The 21,499-nt window shown below is 42.5% G+C and overlaps 1 protein-coding gene across 1 annotated transcript in view; it reads right to left on the reverse strand.

Moving 5' to 3' along the window:
- LOC118779459 (plasma membrane calcium-transporting ATPase 3-like) overlaps positions 1-21,499 on the reverse strand; it is a 115,259-nt gene that overhangs the window by 15,090 nt on the left and 78,670 nt on the right. Inside the window, exons 19-21 of the mRNA XM_036531582.1 lie at positions 20,557-20,768; positions 7,234-7,341; positions 6,890-7,072 (exon numbers count right to left, since the gene is read on the reverse strand). Coding sequence (XP_036387475.1) covers positions 6,890-7,072; positions 7,234-7,341; positions 20,557-20,768 — 503 coding nt within the window. The remainder of the gene's footprint in view (positions 1-6,889; positions 7,073-7,233; positions 7,342-20,556; positions 20,769-21,499) is intronic.

Genomic DNA, 21,499 nt, shown 5'->3' on the forward strand with positions numbered 1-21,499 from the left:
GTCAACTCGTCCTGCAGTGGTGCGAAACGGTTGGTCACCGCAATCTCTGGAGATACTGCCCCTCTTGGAATTTTGTGCCCCTTTCTACGTTTACGCCCTACTGTAACCCAGCTCTCTCGCCCTATCTGGTCTGTATCTTCCCCCCTACCCGGCTTGGGTGAGCACACTATCTCTCTATAGGGCGTACTAATCAGTTTCTGGAACTCTAACAATTCAGGATTACTGTGGAGTCCAACTAGTTGGGCCTCAAGATCAAGAATCTTGTTCTCCAAGTGCTCAACAAGTCGGCAACGGTCGCAGATGAACTCATTCTGGAGGTCTCCCTCCAGAAATCCGATCATCCGGCAACTCTCGCACAGTTTTGGCCACATTTTTTCCCCTAACTGTAAACGCTTTCCCTAAATAAGGATTTACTGCCGAGACAGAATTACCAGCTAAAGAAGTGCTAAAAGCACCGAGGTGGCTCAGAACAGTCAGAAGGCAGAAATCAAGCGCAAGAAATGCCACTTAGCCTAATACAATAAAACTATGTTTACAGTTCAGCAAACGCGCAGACGCGCTAACACAACCAGAATCAGAATATCCTAAAATCTGACGCTGAAAAATAGTAGAAAAAGGTAAAAAAGTGAACCGGCTAGTTAGCTAAACTACCTGAATAGCTAGCTTAAGTGTGCTGCTTAATTATTTAGAGATTTGCTCCTGAGAGGGCGAAAAACCACAAAAAACCTCTCGTCGGCTAGAGCCGAATTAGCTGCGACGGAGGAAAAAAAGTGGAAAATTCCCTCTCTGTCCCCTAATGGCAACAAAAGATTCAACTTTAAGAGCAGATCAGACCTACCTTATGTAATAGCTAGGTAAATAGCACCAATTTTTATTTTTATCCAATTGAATGTAATAGCACAGAAACCACTCCACAAACACAACACCAACAAACACAGCACAAACACAGCAGGAACTCGTCCAAGCTAGAGCAGTTGAGCAAGAGCAATCGAGCAATGTACTTTTGGTTAATGACTGGTATTGTAGCGAGCTCACTAACAGCTAAACACAAGAAAAACGAACTAAATAAATACACTGCCAAGAAATAAAGTTCATGAATTATGTGAGGGTTTCGGCTGCTGCGTTTAGTTAGTTTTGTTACATGCTTTGTGTGTTATTTAAACCCTGCCTTTTCAATTGCTTGTTGCTCAGTTTTGAGTTGCCATGCTTTGTGTACTAAGCCTGCTTTTTGCTTCTTGAGCCATCAGTAAAGAAAACTTTGTTTTCTTACAACCAACCTTTGTCTCTGAGTGATCTCTGTGCTTGGATTCACCCTGCTCCATGTAACAGAATTGTTTGGTTTATTAGAGGACAGAGCATACAACTGTGCTACTGTTTGGCTGTAATACTGTCAGAATGCACTGTTTGCTCACAAGCCAAGCCATAGAAACCTAACCGTAAAAAGGAGAATACAGCAAATGGGGGAACAGTTCACTTCTTAGCTCTTTTAAACTGACCCGCAAGCCCACCCTAGTGCCCCTGCTGACTTACCAACTCCAAGGACACCTCACAGCAGCACAGGTTAACTGTTTAGATAAAGCACAGAAGCTGAATCTCCCAACAACACCCTACACATTTGCACAATGGGCTAATGTCCAACATGGGGGACACTACAGTATAAACAGTTTTTATCTGGTCTACACATTGTAGTTTGGATATCAATATTTGACAACTGTAATGATAATAAACATACTTGTATAGTAGGCCTACCCTTCACACATTTTACACTGTGTTTGTGATTTTGTAGTTTTTTACACACGTAAATAATGCAGCCTAAAAAGAAAACGTGTGCATTAAATTAAGGAAAATATAACCTAGAAATGGCATGCACAGAAATGGAGTGAATGGAGTGAATGAATAAGATTTAAAAATGGAGGAACAGACAAAGAGGATATGAACAATGAAGACACAAGACATGAATTTTAAACATAGGCAAACATAGGTTTAAACAAAAGGGAACAAAAATGAACAATGTTTCAACATGGAGGAACATAACCATGGTTTAAAAATAGAGGAACAAAGAAGAGCAGGTTTTAAGAATGGAGGAACAGACATGAACAGGGTTTAAAATGGAAGAACAGACATTAACAGGGTTTAAAAATGGTGGAATGGACATGAGGCTGATTGCCCCAGACCATATACTATACAGTATGCTTAGCAACTACGCTTCTACCTGTCATGTACTTTCACACATGATAGCATGGATAGTGTAGAAATGCTTGAAAATATCCAGATTCCATGGCCAATTGCAGAATAAAAGGATATATCAGCTCTACACTATCAGGCAGCTCTCCCACTAACCTGTCGCTATAGCAGCTCTCCCACACCCACTAACCAGCTGCCATAGCAGCTCTCCCATTACCACTAACCTTTCCCCATACCTTGAATGGTGATGTATATAAGCAGCTAAGCATAGTGGTTAAGGAGCAGGAATTATAACCAAAAGGTTGCTGGTTCTATTCCACACTGGGGCACTGCTGCTGTACCCTTGGGCAAGATACTTAACACACAATTGCCTCAGTAAATATTCAGTTGTATAAATGGATAACACAGTAAAAAACTGTAACTGATGTAAATTTTTCTGGATAAGAGCATCTGCTAAATACCAATAATGTAATGTAATGTAATGTCACAATGGTATTATGCTAACAGTTCATTTGATGTACTTTGCATAACTTTTTCATATTTATTATGAGAGTAAAATACCACAGCCAGGTAGAAAGCCTAGCTAGTACAGCTAAGGTCAAAGTTTGTTAACACAGAATTATGACTCTGAAGTGAGTTCACAACTGGAATATAATAAAATAAGATGTTTATTGACAATAACAGGTCATTCAGCCCAGCTGGGTTTGTCATTTAGTCTGTAGTGTAGAGTGTATCTAGGACTGTGTCAAGTCTGACCTTCAACACTGTGTGTCTCTGTTTCCAGTATGAATCCTATCAAGCTGTTCCATACATTTATAATTAGTAAATACTTCATGAAATCAGTATGAAATTGACCTTCTACTAATCTTCACCTATGCCCTCTTCTTCTGTTGACAGAACTAATCTTAAAATAGCTTCTGTACCCATCTTTATTTATCCATTTAAAAACCTCAATGAAATCTCCCCTGACTTTCCTTCTTTCTAGACTAATAAATTAAAGTGTTTTGAGCTACCTGAAACAAATCTTGCTGCCCTTCTCTGAACCTATTCAAGGTCTTCTATGTCCCTCACATAGTTTGGTGCACAGAAGCGGACATGGTAATCTAAATGTGGTATGACAGAGGCATTGAATAACTTTAACTTTAATATAACCTCATTTGGGTTGTAGTCAATATGTTTTGGTATGTATCCTAACATTGTATTTGCCTTTTACTGCTCTAGCAGAATGTCTAGATCCAGATAGACTTGTCAACTATTCCAAGCCTTCTTCATACTGCACATTCTGTAGTTTTGTACCAGCCATAAAACAATTCTTCCTCGGGTTGTTATTACCCACATGCATATTTGGCATGGAAATACATCAAGTTATTAGCAGAGACAATTTTTTGCTTATTGCATTGCCCCCCAGAGGTCAAATGTTGAAGAACATTTTGGGCATCCTCAGGATGGGGTCCTGAGTCCATGTACCAAGTTTGGTATCGATATATCAAAGCATTGCTGAGTTATGACTTCACTTCCTGTTCTTGCACTTCCCGCCATTTTTAATTGACTGTAATGGACGAATGCTTTTGTCTCTGTCCTGGGACCTCCCAAGGTATCACCAGACACAAGAATTACTTTTTTAAGGCAAACACATCAATAGTTATTGGGCAAAACGCATTTTTACTTATTGTGGTGCCCCCCAGTGGTCAAATAACACAATTTTGCACAATCTCAGGAAGTAGTCCTGAGTCCATGTATCAAGTTTGGTGTCAACACATCAAACAGTTGCTGAGATATGATCTCACTTCCTGTCTGGTGGCTTTTCTGCCAATTTCGATAGGCTGTAACAGACAAACGGTTTCAAAAATCAAAAATCCATATGATAACTTTTTTGAGGCTTGGTCTGAAGATCACATGTAGCAAATTTGGTGAAAATTGGACAAAATTTTGGCCTGTGAAAGCGTTTTTATAAATCCAATATGGCAGAAATCCAATACTGACGTTTAATATGCGTTTAATTCGATCCAAGGAATCCAATGGTACCTCATTTTTGAAAATTGGGCACACGGTTCAAAAGTTTCATGTGCAAACATACCTCCAACTTTGACCAGCTGGTGGCACTAGAGCATTCGAGGCGCTGACATCAAACTTGATGAAAAGAATCATGAGACTGTCCCCAATCAGTGTGCCAAATTTCAAAACTTTTTACCATATGGTTCTAGGGGCTGCCATAGACACCCAAGCCAGAAGAAGAAGATAAAGATGAATAATAAGAAAAGGTAGAAACACAATGGGTGCCTATGCAGCTTCACTGCTTGGCCCCCAGTTTCTCTCTATTCTATGTTAAAACTAATACAGCTCCATTGATTCCTACTTCAAGATGTCCAGGAGGTTTGTTAAGCACGATCTGTGAAAACCATGTTGACTGTCTTTATGATTTTTTTCAGGAATAATTCTAATCTATTCTTTATGATGTATTTTAAAATGTTACATGAGGTACAAGTGAAACTGTATCCGACCTGTAGTTCCCTGGATCAGTGCAGTCACCTTATACATTGTATCATGCAGCCTTGTTTCAAATCATTCACAATTACACCAGTATCATAATTGTGAAAAAAGTAAAAAAAAAAAAGTAGTTCTTTGAATAATCTTTGGTATAACAAGTCAAGGCATGAAATGCCTTACTAGGGGGGATAATTGATGCATACCATGTACTTACATATTTATTGATACATGCTGAAAGATTTAGTGGAGGGTGTGCACTACAGGGTATACTAGAATGCAGTATGCTAGTGTGCAATTTGATTCACAGCAATAGTTTTGACTTGGATGGACAGATTTGAATAGGGTTTACACACATCATGGAACACATATGAATTAGGGATGCACGATATTAGATTTTTGCCGATATTTGATATGCCGATATTTTCAAACATCGATGGCCGAAGCAGATACCGATATAGTGTGTGTATGTGTATATGATATATATATATATATATATATATATATATATATATATATATATATATATATATATATACATATATACACATGCCGCGTAATTTACAAATGGTCTGTCTTATTTCCCATCGCATTCTCTCCTTATGGCTTATGGAGCCGAGACACAATAAAGTTACAGGTAAAGGTACAAACACAAAATTACGCCCTCTGTTCGAGTCCTAAAGCAGGAACTAGGCGATCGCAGGTTGTCGTTTTATTTCCCATTGCCGTCTCTGCTTCCTGAGCCGCATTATTTTTTTTCTCACACTCCCTCCAGAAGCTGAGAAAAGTTTAGCAGCACACAGCTAGCATCCTCCCAGGGTGAGAAACCTAGCTAGGGGTCAGTCGAAACCATTAGGACCTCCAAAGCAGGAGCTCGGCGATCGCGGGCTGTCTTATTTTATTTCCCATCGCATTCTCTACTTACCGAGCTGCGATATTAAAACAATGGTCTCACACTCTTCCAGAAGCAAATAGAAGCTTAGCAGCATTCAGCTAGTATCCTCCCTGGGTGAGAAACCTAGGTAGGGGGTCGGTTGAAACCATTAGGCCCCTCCGTACGAGTCCAAAGCATGAGCTTGTTGATCACAGGCTGTCTTGTTTCATTTCAAATCGCATTCTCTCCTTACGGAGACGCGTCCTTGAAAAATGGTCTCACGCCCCTCCAGAAGCAGAGAAAAGCTTAGCAGCACACAGCTAGCATCCTCCCAAAATGAGACACTTAGCTATATATTTTACCCTTCATCACTGGTGCTTTACAAGCATTACAAATAGCAATTTTGTTATCTGTTTCAGATACTTCAAAATACTTTCCTACAGCTGACATGTTGAAACATGTTGCTGGTGCTCATAATAAACATTTAGCGTCATTGCGTGCGCATAGTTAACGCATCACCTTATCAGCCAGGCACATCAGCAGAAATTTTCATATCTGCCGATGCCGATAATTAACTTCTTAAATTTTTATTGGCCAATACCGATGTCGTGCTGATATCATCGTGCATCCCTAACATGAATGCAATTCAAGCATGAAGCAAGAGATGTGAACAAGGTTCAAGGGGACGGACAGAGAAGAATGTGGTTTAAACATGGACAAATGTAAATAAATGGGTAAAATACAAAGGAGCAGATGGAAATAGGTTTTAACTGCAGTGAGAGATGTGACTAGGGCATTGTATATGGAGGAACAGCCATAAATGGGCTTTAAATGTGAAGGAACAGCCATGGCTTGGGTTTAAATATGAAGGAACAAATGTGAATGTGTTTTACAGACCAAACAGGATTGCAGAACAAACAGGACTGCAGTTTCATCATGTTGGTTTCTGTGATCTGGTTGGGAGATTACACCTTGTATATTAGCTGTAGTCTCTTTTCTGATTAGTTAATGCATCAAGACCATGGTCTCACTGTTAGAAAGATAAGGAGACATGTGCACTGGTCATGTGAGAAGTTACAGAATAAGGAGGAGAGAGAAGGAAGAGAGAGATGATTCAAGTAGAGACATAGAGGTAGAAACTAGTGGTGAGACAGAAGAGGAGAAATACTCTGGCTCTCAGAGGGAGAATTGTTCTGTACCAAAGGAGAGAGAGAGTCCAAATAGGAAAGAGGAGGAGGAAGCCAAAGGAGGACAGGACTGAAGTCTCGCAATCATTCTCTTGCTACCTTTGGGGGTTGGTGGAAAGGTGTGACAGTTAAGCAGCAAAGGGGTTGCATTAAACTGCACCTGAGTCTGGATACGGTTGAGACCCCTGCACCACAGTATCTGACCGCGCCGCAGCTCACGCTCTGCATGGTCAATCTCCTCCTCATCCTCAGCCAGCTCATCATCTGTAATCTCATCCACTCCAGGACTGTGCCCTGCTTCCTTCAAACACTTCAGGTGACTGGTGGGTACCGTGGCAATCACCTGTTGGGGGGACCACAGGGCAAAGGTGTGTTTGGAGGGCAGTTCTACAAACTACTAACTATTATTTGCTAACCTGTCCCCACAGCAGCTCTCCCACTATCTTGTTCCATAGCAGCTCTCCCACTCCCACTAACCAGCCCCATAGTAGCTCTCCCACTAACCTGTCCCCACAGCAGCTCTCCCACTCCCACGAAGAGGCACCACAGCCATTGTTCCACGTTCAGAGGTGCACAGCTGAATGGTTTCCCTCCAAACTGCACAATTACAATCTGCAGGAGAGAGAGAGAGAGTGAAAGAGAGAGAGAGAGGGGGGTGTCCCCTACCCATTACATTACATTGCATTACATTATTATTATTGTTACATTATTGTCCTTTTAGTCCAGTCAATCTAACTCAAAAAAGTGCCCAACCCAGGAGAAATTACAATAGTAATGTTTCATAGTTTTTATTGGTCCTAATACCCTCCTGCATCATATATTAAAAGTATACCTTCATGGATTTAGTGGAACATGCCTTTTTCAAGGTCAGAAGCAAAGTTTAGACGTTTTAGAGTGACGTGGTCTGGGTAAAATGGTGTTAATATCAGAGGGTCTATGTACACCTATCCAACATATTTGGTGTCTTTTCCTAGGTTTTTGGGGTCAATCTTTCCAATAAAACACTTTTTTTCAGAGGCTATTCTAATGTCTTATACCTGTATTTGGGGAACTACTACCCCAACATCCAATTTTTTTGCCAAATTTTCTACTTACAGTTTGTGCCACACTGCTCCTATGGGTGTATCCGCATCTAAACTGGGTATAAATTGTTCCTTATAGACATATGTGTAGTATCTGTGATGTCATTATTCATAATAAGTCTGACACATATGTAGGGCATAGGCGGAAATCCCACGGGGGACAGGGGGAACACGACCCCCCGATGCTGGAAAAAATTGTCAGGAGTCAGGCAGGGACTCAGGCGCAGACAGGTGGAGGATGCACAAGCGATTTATTGAAGTCCTCAGGAAGAATCCAGAAAACAGGGTCAAAAACAGGCAATAGTCAAAAAACCAGGAAAGCGCAGCAGACGGTACAGAATCGGATCCAAAAACTCATGGTCGGGAAACAGGCAAGATCAAAAGACAGGCAAGCAGGCAGGCAGAATAATGAGACGAGGGAATGCTGGTTGCGAAACAGATAAACTGAGACGAACTGGCAATGAGCTAGGAAACAGACAGGGTATAAATGCACAAACTAACAAGCAAACGAGACACAGGTGAACAAGCGGACAGGTGAAACAGATGAGCAATCAAGCCACAGGCAGAAAAACAAGGGGTGGGGCAAGCAAACGAGAGCACAGAAAACAAAAACACATGGCTGGTAAAACAAAAACAAACCGGCTATGATGCCGCAATACTGAGAAAAATATTTGTTCCCCCCAATATATCACTGTAAACAACCCCCGCCCTTTGCCTTCATGTAATTTTCCTCTCCAAAGTTGATAACAGATTTTCGCCCCTGATGTAGGGGATCACGGCACAGGGGAGACGAAGGGTTGGGCTGACATGGAGAGATGGAGTGTGTGTGGGCTGACTGGTTCTATTGGCAACTTTGAGCATCTTTACTCTTATTATAATTATCTTATTTGTTCATTCACTTAAAGCAGTATATTCACAAATATTACAATATACAAAACATATCAGAAGTATAAAAGTGTGCCTTGTTTAATGCCTTTGTTCCAGATGGAGATGGCTGAGTGTGTATTCTGTGGGAACCAAACATTTGATGAAGCGCCGACTGTCAAGTTAACCCAGAAGGGATGTGATGGTATTCTCAGAGCCAACAAACAATGCAACGCAGGCACAACCGTAGTCCCAGGCCAAGTGGTTCATGTAGAATGCCGGAGGAAATTCCTCAACCAATGCGAAATAGAACAATTCAAGAAACAGCAGCAACGGATCGAAGCAGGGGTAGTTGGTTGTGAGTGGATGTCGTCTGGACCCTCATTTTCAAACAAAGATCAATGTTTGTTTTGTAGGGTGCGTGACAGATATGCAGGCAAGAGAAAAGAGTTCAAACTGATTCCTGTCAGGACCAAAGACAAAACTACTTGAATATTGCACTAAGCGTTCAGACCATTGTTACAACCCCGTCTAGGGTGAGGTGCAACATAAAATAAAACGTGTGGACACCCGCTCTCTTGTCTCCAGTCCAGAACACAGACACTGCAAATAAAGCCAGGGTTCTTTTATTAAGTCAAAACTTCGGGGGTGGGCAAGACCAAAATAACAAACATAACACAACTTGCTGAGGAGAAAGGGAATAAATGACCTAACCACAGAAAATAAGAAAACAAAATACAATCTCTTCCCTGACTCCCTAACTATCCGAAAACAGGAGAAAAGGAAAAAAAAAATCAACAACAGAAAATGGCACCCACCCCCTACTACCCGCTGGCTAAACCACAAAACGGTAACACAAAGTATTTACATTATATTACAAATATATACAAAAACAGAGCGCACGCACACAAACGCGCATCATCTATCCGAGGGGAAGCCATCTCTCCATCCCGAGGTTTCCTCCTTTTAAATCTTCCCGCTCGTTCCTCACCTAATCGCAGCGGGGCGCCTATCTGCAGAAAAAAAAAAAAAGAAAACGGAGGGCGGAACAGCGCGAGAGCGGGAGCAGACACGTCCCAGGACGTAACACCATTGGTCTGATATAGTGAGAGGAAGACTGGCATATGTGAATGACCTTCACTCTGCCGAGGCAGTATACCACAAGTCATGCAACGGCAACTTCAGAACTGGAAGACAAGTTCCCACATGGTTTCAAGATGAAGACAATGATGGCTCAAAAAGTTGTAAAACTGGGAGGCCCCAGTCCCTTTCTTGTGCTGATGCTTTTTTGAAAGTGGCAGACGATCTGCGCCGCAGTGATGAGGAGCAGAGGACAGTAAATGACCTTATCTTCAGGATGAAGGACTACCTAGGAGGTGATGAGGAGCCATACAGCTTTCGCCACATGAAAGAGCAACTTCAGGGTCACTTTGGTAGTGACATTTTGATCAGCGAGGGAAAAGGAAAACAGAATGTGGTGACATTCCGAAGCCCGGCTTCTCCATGCCTTTTGAAGGATCCAAGAGGGATGTAATGACAAGGAGAGGCTCATTATGGCTGCAGCAAAACTCTTGAAATCTGACATTAGTTCCATTGTGCGGGCAAATAGTACCTGTCCGACCAGTCTAGAAATGTCATTGGTGATGAAGACACTGCCATATGTTCCACAGTCTCTGCAACTCTTCCTATGCACACTATTTGTTGGGAAAGAAAAGGAACTAAAAATTTGTTCACTCGGTCAAGCTATGATGCAAGCTACCAGACCAAGAGCTCTACTCCCACCACTTCAGCTTGGGGTTGATGTACAAATGCATCACCACTTTGCACCGTTGACAGGCTGTATCACCTTGGGTTTGGCTGTTCATATTCAGAAGTACAGATGTATGAAAGAAGTGCTGCAGTAGCACAGAAACGTGAGGTTTGTGGCACTTCATGCAATACGTTGCAGATAATGCTGACCATAATATCCGAACAATTGATGGCTATGGAACGTTCCACAGCATGGGAATTATTGCATGCATCACCCCCAAAATAGAACAAGCTTCAGTCATATTGATTCGCAACTCTTGTTTCAGAGACTAGTGATTGCCGGGACACAGGCAGATAAGTTAGTTGAAGCCTTCAAGTATGAACTCTGCAGGTATCCACCTGCTCACCTGCTTCTCCCAGCGAACAAACCCCAAATTGCAAAAGCTATATGGAACGCTGTGCCTCATGATGATGTGCCAGAAAGAGACATCCTGTACATCTTAGATGGAGGGGCCCTCCTCCACCAACTACCCTGGGAGATAGGAAAGACATACGGGGCAATAGTGGAAACTTACATTGGTTACGTTCGAGAACATTATGGGCAATCAGTGGTTATCGTGTTTGATGGGTACAGCAGCCAGCTATTTACAAAGGATGGTGCCCATAAAAGAAGAAATACTGTACAAAGACTCGCCAGAAGGTTTCATTCACATCAACCATGTCACTGAGGTTGAAAAAGCAGGAATTTCTGTCAAACGATGACAATAAACAATGTTTCATAAACCTGTTGGGGGAGGGTGTAGCGAAGGGCGAGGGCAGTCACCCCACCCAGCCTCGAACCCAGGTCTACGGGGCACCAAACTGCAGCTTTGACTGCAACGCCAAAGAGCCTGACTCGTTGGTATGGCACTCAGAGCGCACACTCAACCATAGTGACAGCACTCTGTCACACTGCCCTCCCCTTTGGGAAGCGCACCCATGCGCTTCACACACTAAGTCGTACCTTGCGGATTCCCCCACCGTACTTCTCTTATCCCAGGATGCCCCACTCACTAGTGCTTCGCCCATCTCTGGGGTCCTTCACACCGGGGTCAACCTAACCTGGAGGTCCTTCATACGGCTGACACACTGGGCACATCTCTGATGGCCTTGCGGTCAGCCATCCCACTCTGACACCACTTGTAGCGAAGGGCAAGAGCAGTCACCCCATCCGGCCTCAAACCCGGGTCTATGGGGTACCAAACTGCAGCTTTGACTAAAGCTGTAGTTTGGTACCCCGTAGACCTGGGTTCGAGGACATTCACAATGCTCAGGGCAACGCAGATGTGCTCATACTTCAAACGGCAATGACAGCAGCATTGAAACAAAGAACTGTCCTTGTTGGAGATGATACCGACCTCCTGATTCTTCTCTATCAGCAAGGAGAGCTGTACTTCATGTCTGAGTCCAAGAAGTCGTCTTCGTCAAATCACAGGTTTTTGAACATTGGGCATGCAAGAGATGTGTTGGGTGAGGATGTTAGCAACAACCTCTTGTTTGCGCATGCCATGCTTGGCTATGATACAACATACAGAGTGTTTGGAGTTGGGAAAGGGGTATCTCTGCATTTGGTTCGAGAAAGCAACTCATTCAGAGTACAGGCCAGCATTTTTAAAAAACCATCTGCTTTCATGGAAAAACATATTACTAAGACGAATTTGTATGTGCACTAAATTCAATGATAACAAATCGTTAATTTGATTAACTTTGTTTGGATTCAAAAACAGGTCATTTTGGGGTACGGGTAGGGGTGGACAGTACAGTACACCTTTATGAATTTGCCCTATGGTATGGATTTTGACTATACCGCGCTGACGGGTAGAGCCCTCACAGATCTAGGTGTAATTTCATCGAAAAGACATGATACTAAGCTTTATCAACATATACAAATCTTTGCTGACCTGACAGTGATTAATCTTTTCGGAAGCATTAAAATATTGTTGTCCAGGACACCGTGAGCCTGGCAACTGTATAGCCTACAGACACTCTGAGTTTGCGCTACTGTCAGACACGCACCCATTCTCTCTCGCTCACACACACAAAGCAGTAGCCTAACCTCACAAAATGTAGCCTACATACAACAATGTGACAAATCCCTTCAAAACCCCCATGTCTCGCTATAATGGCCACCCATTAAAAGTCTATCTGCATGTTATTTTCTTTTAATAACAATGTGTTATTCTCTTTCCATTATTCTTGAATTATGCTATGCATTATGTGTGCTATCAGTTGTTTATATTGTATAATGAAGAGGGATAGGACGTCCTCACAGTCTAAGTGCTAGGGATGGGGGGAAATTAGTGTGTGCATGCAGGTGAACATGGCGTTTGGGCTCAACTAATTGCAATTGTCACGATTCAAATGATGGCAAAACTACTATAGGGGGTAGAGCCTTTTCCTATCAAGCCCCTCTCCTGTGGAACAGCTTACCTACCGAGATTCGGGGAACAGACTCTCTCTCCACCTTTAAGTCTAGGCTCAAAACATATCTATATAGTAAATCCCTCAGCTGAGGGACATGGCCTGGTGCTGGCGTGGATCAGAGTCTCTGGTGGACTAAGTGGTTATTGCTTTCATGGACTCTGTGCCGTGATCTGGTGTTGACTGTCTTAGGGTCGCCCTCATGACTATGCCGGTCCCTTGCCTCCCGTCCCCTAGGTATGCTGCCATAATGTTAGCCTTCCAGGGTTTTTCCTTGTTGCACACTGGCACCTTTTTCTCTGCCCCTCCTCTCCTGCCTCTCTGTTCTACATCCCTTCTTATCATCCACTAACCACTGTTTTCTGTTTGCTTCCTATCCCTGCTCCGGGCTCCTGTCCAGAGCTGTAGCCCAAGTGTCTCATCCCGTTTTCCAGTCCTGCTACCTTGCTGCCCTGCCCATCAAAGCCAACTGCGTTCCAAGAACCGGACATCCTAGGAGACATTCTTATAATCACTCTGCTCTTAATTACTATTGTCTATCAATCTTAAATGTCTTAAAGTACACTGTATAACTTGTCTTTAACTCTATATGCCCAGTGCCGGCCAGAAGCAGATGGGCTCCCCCTCTGAGCCGGGTTCTGCTCAAGGTTTCTTCCTGATAGGGAGTTTTTCCTTGCCACTGTTGCCTTAGGCTTGCTCTCAGGGGGTCTCAGGCCTGGGAACAATGTAAAGCTGCTTTGTGACAACTTGTGTTGTAAAAAGCGCTATACAAATAAAAATGAATTGAATTGAATTGATGCTTAGCTGCTGGAATAAACTTTCCTTGTGGATTTTTCTTGGTCAGAAGATGTGGGTGGTTGCAAAAGGATTGCTTTCTTCTCGTTCCTTGGAGTGGTGAGATTGCAGGTTGCTCCTTTTTGAACCATGGCTTCTCGCTCCTTCTTTGTCACAAACTTTGACTTTGATTGCAATCTTGATTAACTTTATTCATATCAATAGAACTATTTCTATTGCTTACTGGACATTAAGACTCTCGTACTTTTTAGGGAGTTTTTCATTTTTAATGAACTGCTAACCACAAAATATTTCAAAACACAATTACAACTTTTCTGCCTGAATACTGCCTAGAGATGTATGTGTCTATTTGAGAGTTGCACGCCTTATCACTGCATAAAAAATTGTGATGTACACTAAAGAAAGTGGGAATTGCTCTGACCTCTCTATGTGAGTTGGATGACTTTTCCCCTGAAAGCTTTCGGAATAAACACGGAATTGTCTCACTGCACTCTGACTCTGTTTCATCACCGAAGTTTCTTTCTAGAAGGTGAGATTCCACGACATTACACATATATATAAAACCAACATCCAAGTAGATCGTATGCTTATACAAATCAGCTACCTCTCACCTGTTAGCAGGATTCCTAAATCCCGTATCACCCCCCTCCCCTCGCTATTTTTTCCCCTTAGAATCTACACTGATCGCATACATGGCCTCTCTGGAATCCAACTGACGGAAATCCATTGTAACAACGGAGAACTTTAATCCCTGAGTCAATCTGATTTTATTGTATTTCGTGAAAAAGTGTTTTTCAGAGATGGAGGTTACTTGAGAAAAGGCTTCGTATTCTTTCTATTTATTATTGCAGTTTTACACAATAAATGTTCTTAAAATACCTCTGTACTATGTGTAATATGTCCTAGTAATACAGTTAAGAGTACAGTAATAGCTGCCATGCCCTTCAGTAGCATTTATATTGAAATTTTAATAAAAACGAATATACCGTGATATATACCGTTACCGTCCGTGCTTCAAATTATACCGTGATATAAGTTTTAGGCCATACCACCCAGCCCTAGGTAAGGGTGCCCCCAAAGTGGGGGGCAGGACACCACTAACTACACATGAACAAACATCAGTAAACATAGTGCTGAGATCACAAATGTGTGCCTAGATTGACATGTAAATGGAAACCAATATGTACAATTTATGAACTGTGCTATTCCAATATATGCAGATTGGAAGGCTGTCCTTAAAATATGAAGGGCATTTGCAAAAGAAAGTAGTTTGGCCAGCCTTAAAGCCAAACTGGTTGGGGTCATGCAGGTCAGTCTGTGTGAGAAAGTGTGAAATTTGGCAGCATGTTCAATGGTTATTTAGGGAATAAGTTGTTATTTTGAACAGAAGTGTGACATAAGCCTGACTGAAGACATAACCAGTGGGTGGGGAGTAGCATAATGAATGGGAGAATTTCAGGTGCAATCTTCTGGAGAAAAGGAGAGGGAAGCTGATCCAAGCAACATGTAGTTTGGTGATGAGACATCAGGATTTCTGAGGTCTCTGTGTCTGTGAGTGGGGGTGTGGATAAGTGTGTAAAGGGCAGGATAAGGAACAGAGGGCTGGTGGCAGTGTGTGTCATGGGATGCCTGAAAGACTTGTAGATGGTGGCAACTTCCTCCTCAAAGTAACAAAGTCATCAGCTGTAAGACAAGGGGAAGCTGGGGGAGAGGGTGGAGAGAATAAGGAAGAAAAGGTGGAGAGCATTTTGGTTTGGTTATTGCACATATGTCAAAGACAAGGCCCGCGGGACAAATCAGGCCAATGAGATCTGGCCAGAGCAATGATTTGGATTTTCTACTAATTCTGGCCTGCTTCTATATCGTCCACAACACGCTGCACTACAATCCCCAACATACACTGCAACGTGCTACACTCTAAACACCTGCGGGCCGCCCCTCCTCATCCCACCCCAGTCCCAGTCACACTTCTTTCATTTTTGGCACACAGACTTGCGAAGAAAGTGGCCAAAAATCACAAGATAAGATTACGCTCCTGAACGCTCAGACCAGAAGTTACAAATGCAAATCCTGTGGTACAGTTTTGTGAGTATGAAATTACTATTAGTTTGTTTTTTGCAGTTTTGCAGATCGGAAGTTACATTGGCAAACTCCAAAATGCGGTTTTGCATTTGTTGTGAATTACAATTGCGGTTAGTGTTTCGCTTTTACAGTTTGCCATTCACAAGTGCAAATCATACTCTGCACTTCTTCATATTTAAGGCACAATTCTACCTTCACAGAGAGCTTCGCCTACATGTGGCCCATATGCTGTGCATGTTTGGCAGCATGTACCTGTGTGAGCAGTTGTTCTCGGTCATGAAAATAAACAAAACATCTCACAGGACACGTCTCACTGACAGACACCTTCACTCCATCCTGAGAGTTTCGGCAGCTCAGGCCTTAACCCCAAAGATTGATGAAGTTGTAATAAAGATGCCAGGTGTCTAGCTCAAGCAAATAGGTAGATTTAATAGACCTACAAACCGGTTGTACAATTATTTGTATGCATTGTGATAATTGTTTTTTTTTAATATTACAAGTCCAGCCTGCCTATATTTTGTTGTTGGAGTTGTTAAATACGGGCATATTTTCATCAAACAATGGCCAGTTTGGGTTATAGCAGAATGGTATTTAAAAAAAAATAAAACTATAGACCATGTCTGGCCCATGAATTTGTGGTGATTTTTTAATATGGGCCCCTTCAGTGATTGAGTTTGACCCCGGGTTACTGGATGACTCCAGACCTGTGCAATCACCTCCTCCCAGTCCAAGACCGTCTGGCGCACTCGGAAATGGAAAAATGTCACAACCCTACTGATCTCTCTGCTCACTGCGTTCTTCCAGAGTGCCTAGGTAACCACAGAATAAAGGGCAGATGGGCAGAGACTGTTAAAGGTACAGTGACAGGTGACTGAGAGGAAAGCTTAAGCTTATTCCTGCTTTGTGAGTGGCAAGTGACGGCTGAAGGTAAAGGTCAAATGACCAGAGCAGGGAGAGGAGGCCAGTAGTCTGGGAGTTCGCAGGTTGGATATTGAAGTCTTCCAGAATAATAAGATGGGTCCAATTGTCAGGACAAGAGCTGAACAGGACAACTAGCTCATCCAGAAAGTACCACAAAGGCTCTGGTGGATGGACAGTGTAGATGGGTGGGTGACAGTAACAGCCTAAAACTCAAAAGAGGAGATAAAGAGGTGGGAGAGGGAGAGTACAGGGAAGTTATAATCAGACGAGATTAGTAAACCTGTATTACCATCCCCGCCAGAGCAATGGAGCATATGTATACAGAGAAAAGGGCAGTGGGCATGGCAGAATTGTCAGGGGTGATTCATGCCAGGAACTGTAGTTAAAGAAAAGAGGTATAGTCTAAGATGAAATCTGCCTTTCTAGTGGCCAACTAACAGTCAGAGGCCACTTACAATGGTGAGGTGTATGGCTGGGGATTGTTGTGACTAGATAACAGACGGGTGAAAAAAACAGGGATGATAAAATGCTCATGACATGGTCTCCCACGTAGTCACCCTTGATGGACTCCCACAGATAAAACTCCCTTGTCTACATCACCTCCCAATAACTTTTCAAAGGGCACATTTACACTCCACTACTATAATTAGCGAAAATACTATTTACTTCATGATCTGTTTGGTCTCTGCCAAGAACAACGGCAAGTTCAAAATAAATTTCTGTATGCATACTACATAATAATTGGATATACAATTAACTGTCCATAGCACTCACAATGTGTTCTGCTGCTCTATTCAAAATGATGAGATGTGGAGGCCATAATTAGGTGGAAGTGGATGATATATGCTGATGCCAGTCCTGGTTCATCTCTCTACTATTTGAAAGTATTTATACCATACATATATGCACACATGTACAGATGCGCACACTCACATGCACGCACACACACACACACATACACACACACACACACACACACACACACACACACACACACACACACACACACACACACACACACAGGGCCTCAATCATCAGAATGTTTGTAGAAACGATCATTTTTTGCTTTTGGGAAAAGTGCATCCCATTGGATTCATGAAATTTGTGGAAGCACCAGTTTTCTTCTTACTCTCGATTGTATGATGACGAGTAGAAACTGTTCAAGTTAGACAGTCGTGCATGTTATCTGTAATTAGCATAAATAAAGGCCGTAAAAATCCCATATCTGACTTCCGAGTTGTGGGTTTAGCTCATGCTGCAGAAAAGGAAAACAGGAAGCTACACTATACGGACATTATTGGACACACTATTTGACCACACCTGTTAATTATTGAATTCAGGTGTTTCAATCAGACCCGTTTGCCACAGGTGTATAAAATCAAGCACTTAGCCATGCAGTCTCCATTTGCAAACATTTGTGATACAAAATGGGTTGTTCTGAAGAGCTCAGTGACTTCAAGTGTGGTACTGTGATAGGATGCCACCTTTGCAATAAGACGGTTCGTGAAATTTCATCCCTGCTGGATATTCCACGGTCAACTCTAAGTGATATTATTAGAAAGTGGAAGCGTTTAGGAACAACAGAAACTCAGCCATGAAGCGGAAGACCATGTAAAATCACAGAGCGGGGTCAACGACTGCTAAGGCGCATGGTGCGTAAAAGTCGCCAACGCTCTGCTGATTCCATAGCCGAAGAGTTCCGAACTTCCACTGGCATTAATGTAAGCACAAAAACTGTGCGGTGGGAGCTTCATGGAATGGGTTTCCATGGCCGAGCAGCTGCATGCAAGCCTCACATCACCAAGTCCAATGCCAAGCGTTGGATGGAATGGTGTAAAGCACACCGACACTGGACTGTGGAGCAGTGGAAACGTGTTCTGTGGAGTGACGAATCACGCTTCTCTGCTTGGCAGTCAGATGGGCGAGTCTGGGTTTGGCGGATGCCGGGAGAACATTACCTGCCTGACTGCATTGTGCCAACTGTGAAGTTTGGTGGAGGAGGGATAATGGTATGGGGCTGTTTTCCAGGGTTTGGGCTAGGCCCCTTATCTCCAGTGAAGGGCAATCTTAATGCTTCAGCATACCAAGACATTTTGGACAATGCTATGCTTCCAACTTTGTGGCAACAGTTTGGGGAAGGTCCTTTTCTATTCCAACATGACTGTGCCCCAATGCACAATGCAAGGACTATGAAGACATGGTTTGATGAGTTTGGTGTGGAAGAACTTGACTGGCCCACACAGAGCCCTGACCTCATCCCCATCGAGCACCTTTGGGATGAACTGGAACGGAGATTGCGAGCCAGGCCTTCTCATCCAACATCAGTGGCTGACCTCATAAATGCTCTACAGAATGAATGGGCACAAATTCCCACAGAAGCACTCCAAAATCTTGTGGAAAGCCTTCCAAGAAGAGTGGAAGCCGTTATAGCTACAAAAGGGGGACCAACTCCATATTACGTATTATATAATTATATAATATATAATATGTATTTGAATACAATGTCATTACAATGTAATGGTCAGGCATCCAAATACTTTTGTCCATATAGTGTATTTTCTCTAATTCAGAAATGTAAACAATACTGGAAGAGGTGGATGCAAAAAACAGTAGTGTGAGCAGTGGAGTGTCTGGAACACCCGTAAATAACTGGTTGAAATAAGTATGTCTGAGATATCTCCATTATCCAAATCAATTGTTAGATCAAAAAGTTTGCCCTTATGCTGTCTTGCTTAATAATGAAATTTTTATCCATGTTGGAATAGTCTTTACAGATGTAGGCCGGAGGTATAAGGTGCACAGCTCTATGTAATTCATACCATACCATCAATTCTATAGTCTTAATCTAACACTCTTCTCTGTTGCAATTCGGACATATGATCCTCTTGTTGCTGTTCATCTGCCGGTGAACAAACACCATGTTTCATGGCCACATTGTGGAGGACACAGCAGGCCAACATCATCTCTCTGCCCTCCACACCCTCTCTGCTGTGTACAAAACTGTGCCACCTGCTGTGTCCAAACATATCCGCCAGCCCTTTAGCACACTGATAGCACATCCTTTAGCATCACGAACTGAGTGTGCATATTTGGTTGTATTCAACCTTCTGTGATGTCTACGGGTTGACCAGCAGTGTCATCAGCCAGGTTTTCAAAACATATTTCTGTATAAAAGAAAATGGCACCGATGAAGGTTGCTTGACCGAAACTTTTGCTAATTTGCACTTCACCCTCTGCACTTTGGTACTTCACCTGTGTTTACCTTCTTTCTTGTGCTGGGATTTTTGTAAGCTCAAATAATAATGATGTGCAGGTTTACTTTTGTATCTTATATCTTTGTTGATCTGTGGTTAGCACTGAGCTCAACATTTTCTTCCTGGCACAGAACCAAATACCAAATAATCAGCAAATAACCTCTGTCACTTACAGTATAGACAGAGTCGCAATTGTACTTTGAGAAGTGAATTAATCACAGTATAAGCCTACTTACTGATTACAATAGTTAGTTCTATGTTTTTTGTTTATATCAAATTGAATTGTGTTTTTGTGTCTTTCAAAAATAAAGGGTCACTTTTTTTAAGTATAAATCTGATACAGCTACAATTTTATTAGAATGGCAAAAAATTTGTTGCTTAAATCTGTGTGCTTGCATATATGGTAAGAGTGGTCTGGAGTCATGAAAGTGAAATTTAGTCATACCTAGGAACAAACTCAAGGTAAGTCAAAATTGATGAATTCCAAAACGTTCATCATTTTGACCATATGTACACTACACACACAAAACATTTGTATGCATAAATAGTGAAATCCAGCTATCTAGTCTATAAAAAGAGGCAGAGATGTTACCATGAAAAGTCCTGCTGACGTGTCTCACCTGCACGCCAAAAGTCCCAACAACAATACTGCAGAATATGGGGTTGCCAAATATGCCATCGAAGACATTTCTCTCCCCGTGGATCTTGCGGGCATTGATCTCATTGAAGAGCTGCATGAGGACAAAGGTGTTGAAGATGATGGTGTAGTGCTCTGAGGGTGGAGAATGCAGGGGGGCATTGCGCCCGCTGTCGATGTTGAAGATCTTCTCTCCTGGGGCGCCACAGGAAAGGAGGGGAACAGGAGACATCTAATTAAGGGTATAGACAGCCTCAATACTGTCAGAAATTCTGAAATGATTAAGATTCATGGTTTGCTAGCTGGTAGACCTTAAGAAATACACTACTCACAAAAAGTTAGGGATATTTGGCTTTCGGGTGAAATTTCAGGATGAACCTAAAATGCACTATAACCTTTACAGGTGAACTTAATTTGACCTTCTCTAAACTTTTGAATGCACATGTCCAACTGTTCAATGTTTCAGTACTTTTTGCACAACCTGCTGTTCTCTAACAAGGAGCTGAACGGCAAAATTCACAACAGGTGTTTGATCCATGAATCGAACAATAAATTTCCTGGTTCAATTAGAATTGGTATTTAAACAGTCCTCTACATCATGCTGTTCACATTTTGACATCATGAGACCAAGACAACACCTAACAATTGAACAGTACCGCGCCATTGCGAGGCTTCAAACAGGATGTTCTCAGAGGGAAGTGGCTACTAAGCTTAGAGTGTCACAGAGTGTCATCAGCAGGTTGCAACAGAGATACAGAGAGACTGGAAGAGTCACAGAAAGGCATAGAAGTGGACGTCCTTTGGCCACGTCCCACAATGATGACTGCTTCATTGTGAACAGTGCCCTGCGGAACCGGATGATGAATGCCACTCAACTCCAGGCACATTTAAGGGAGGTGAGAGGCACCCAAGTGTCACGTCAGACC

Source organism: Megalops cyprinoides, chromosome 6, assembly GCF_013368585.1.
Source record: "Megalops cyprinoides isolate fMegCyp1 chromosome 6, fMegCyp1.pri, whole genome shotgun sequence".
NCBI classification, from domain to species: domain Eukaryota; kingdom Metazoa; phylum Chordata; class Actinopteri; order Elopiformes; family Megalopidae; genus Megalops; species Megalops cyprinoides.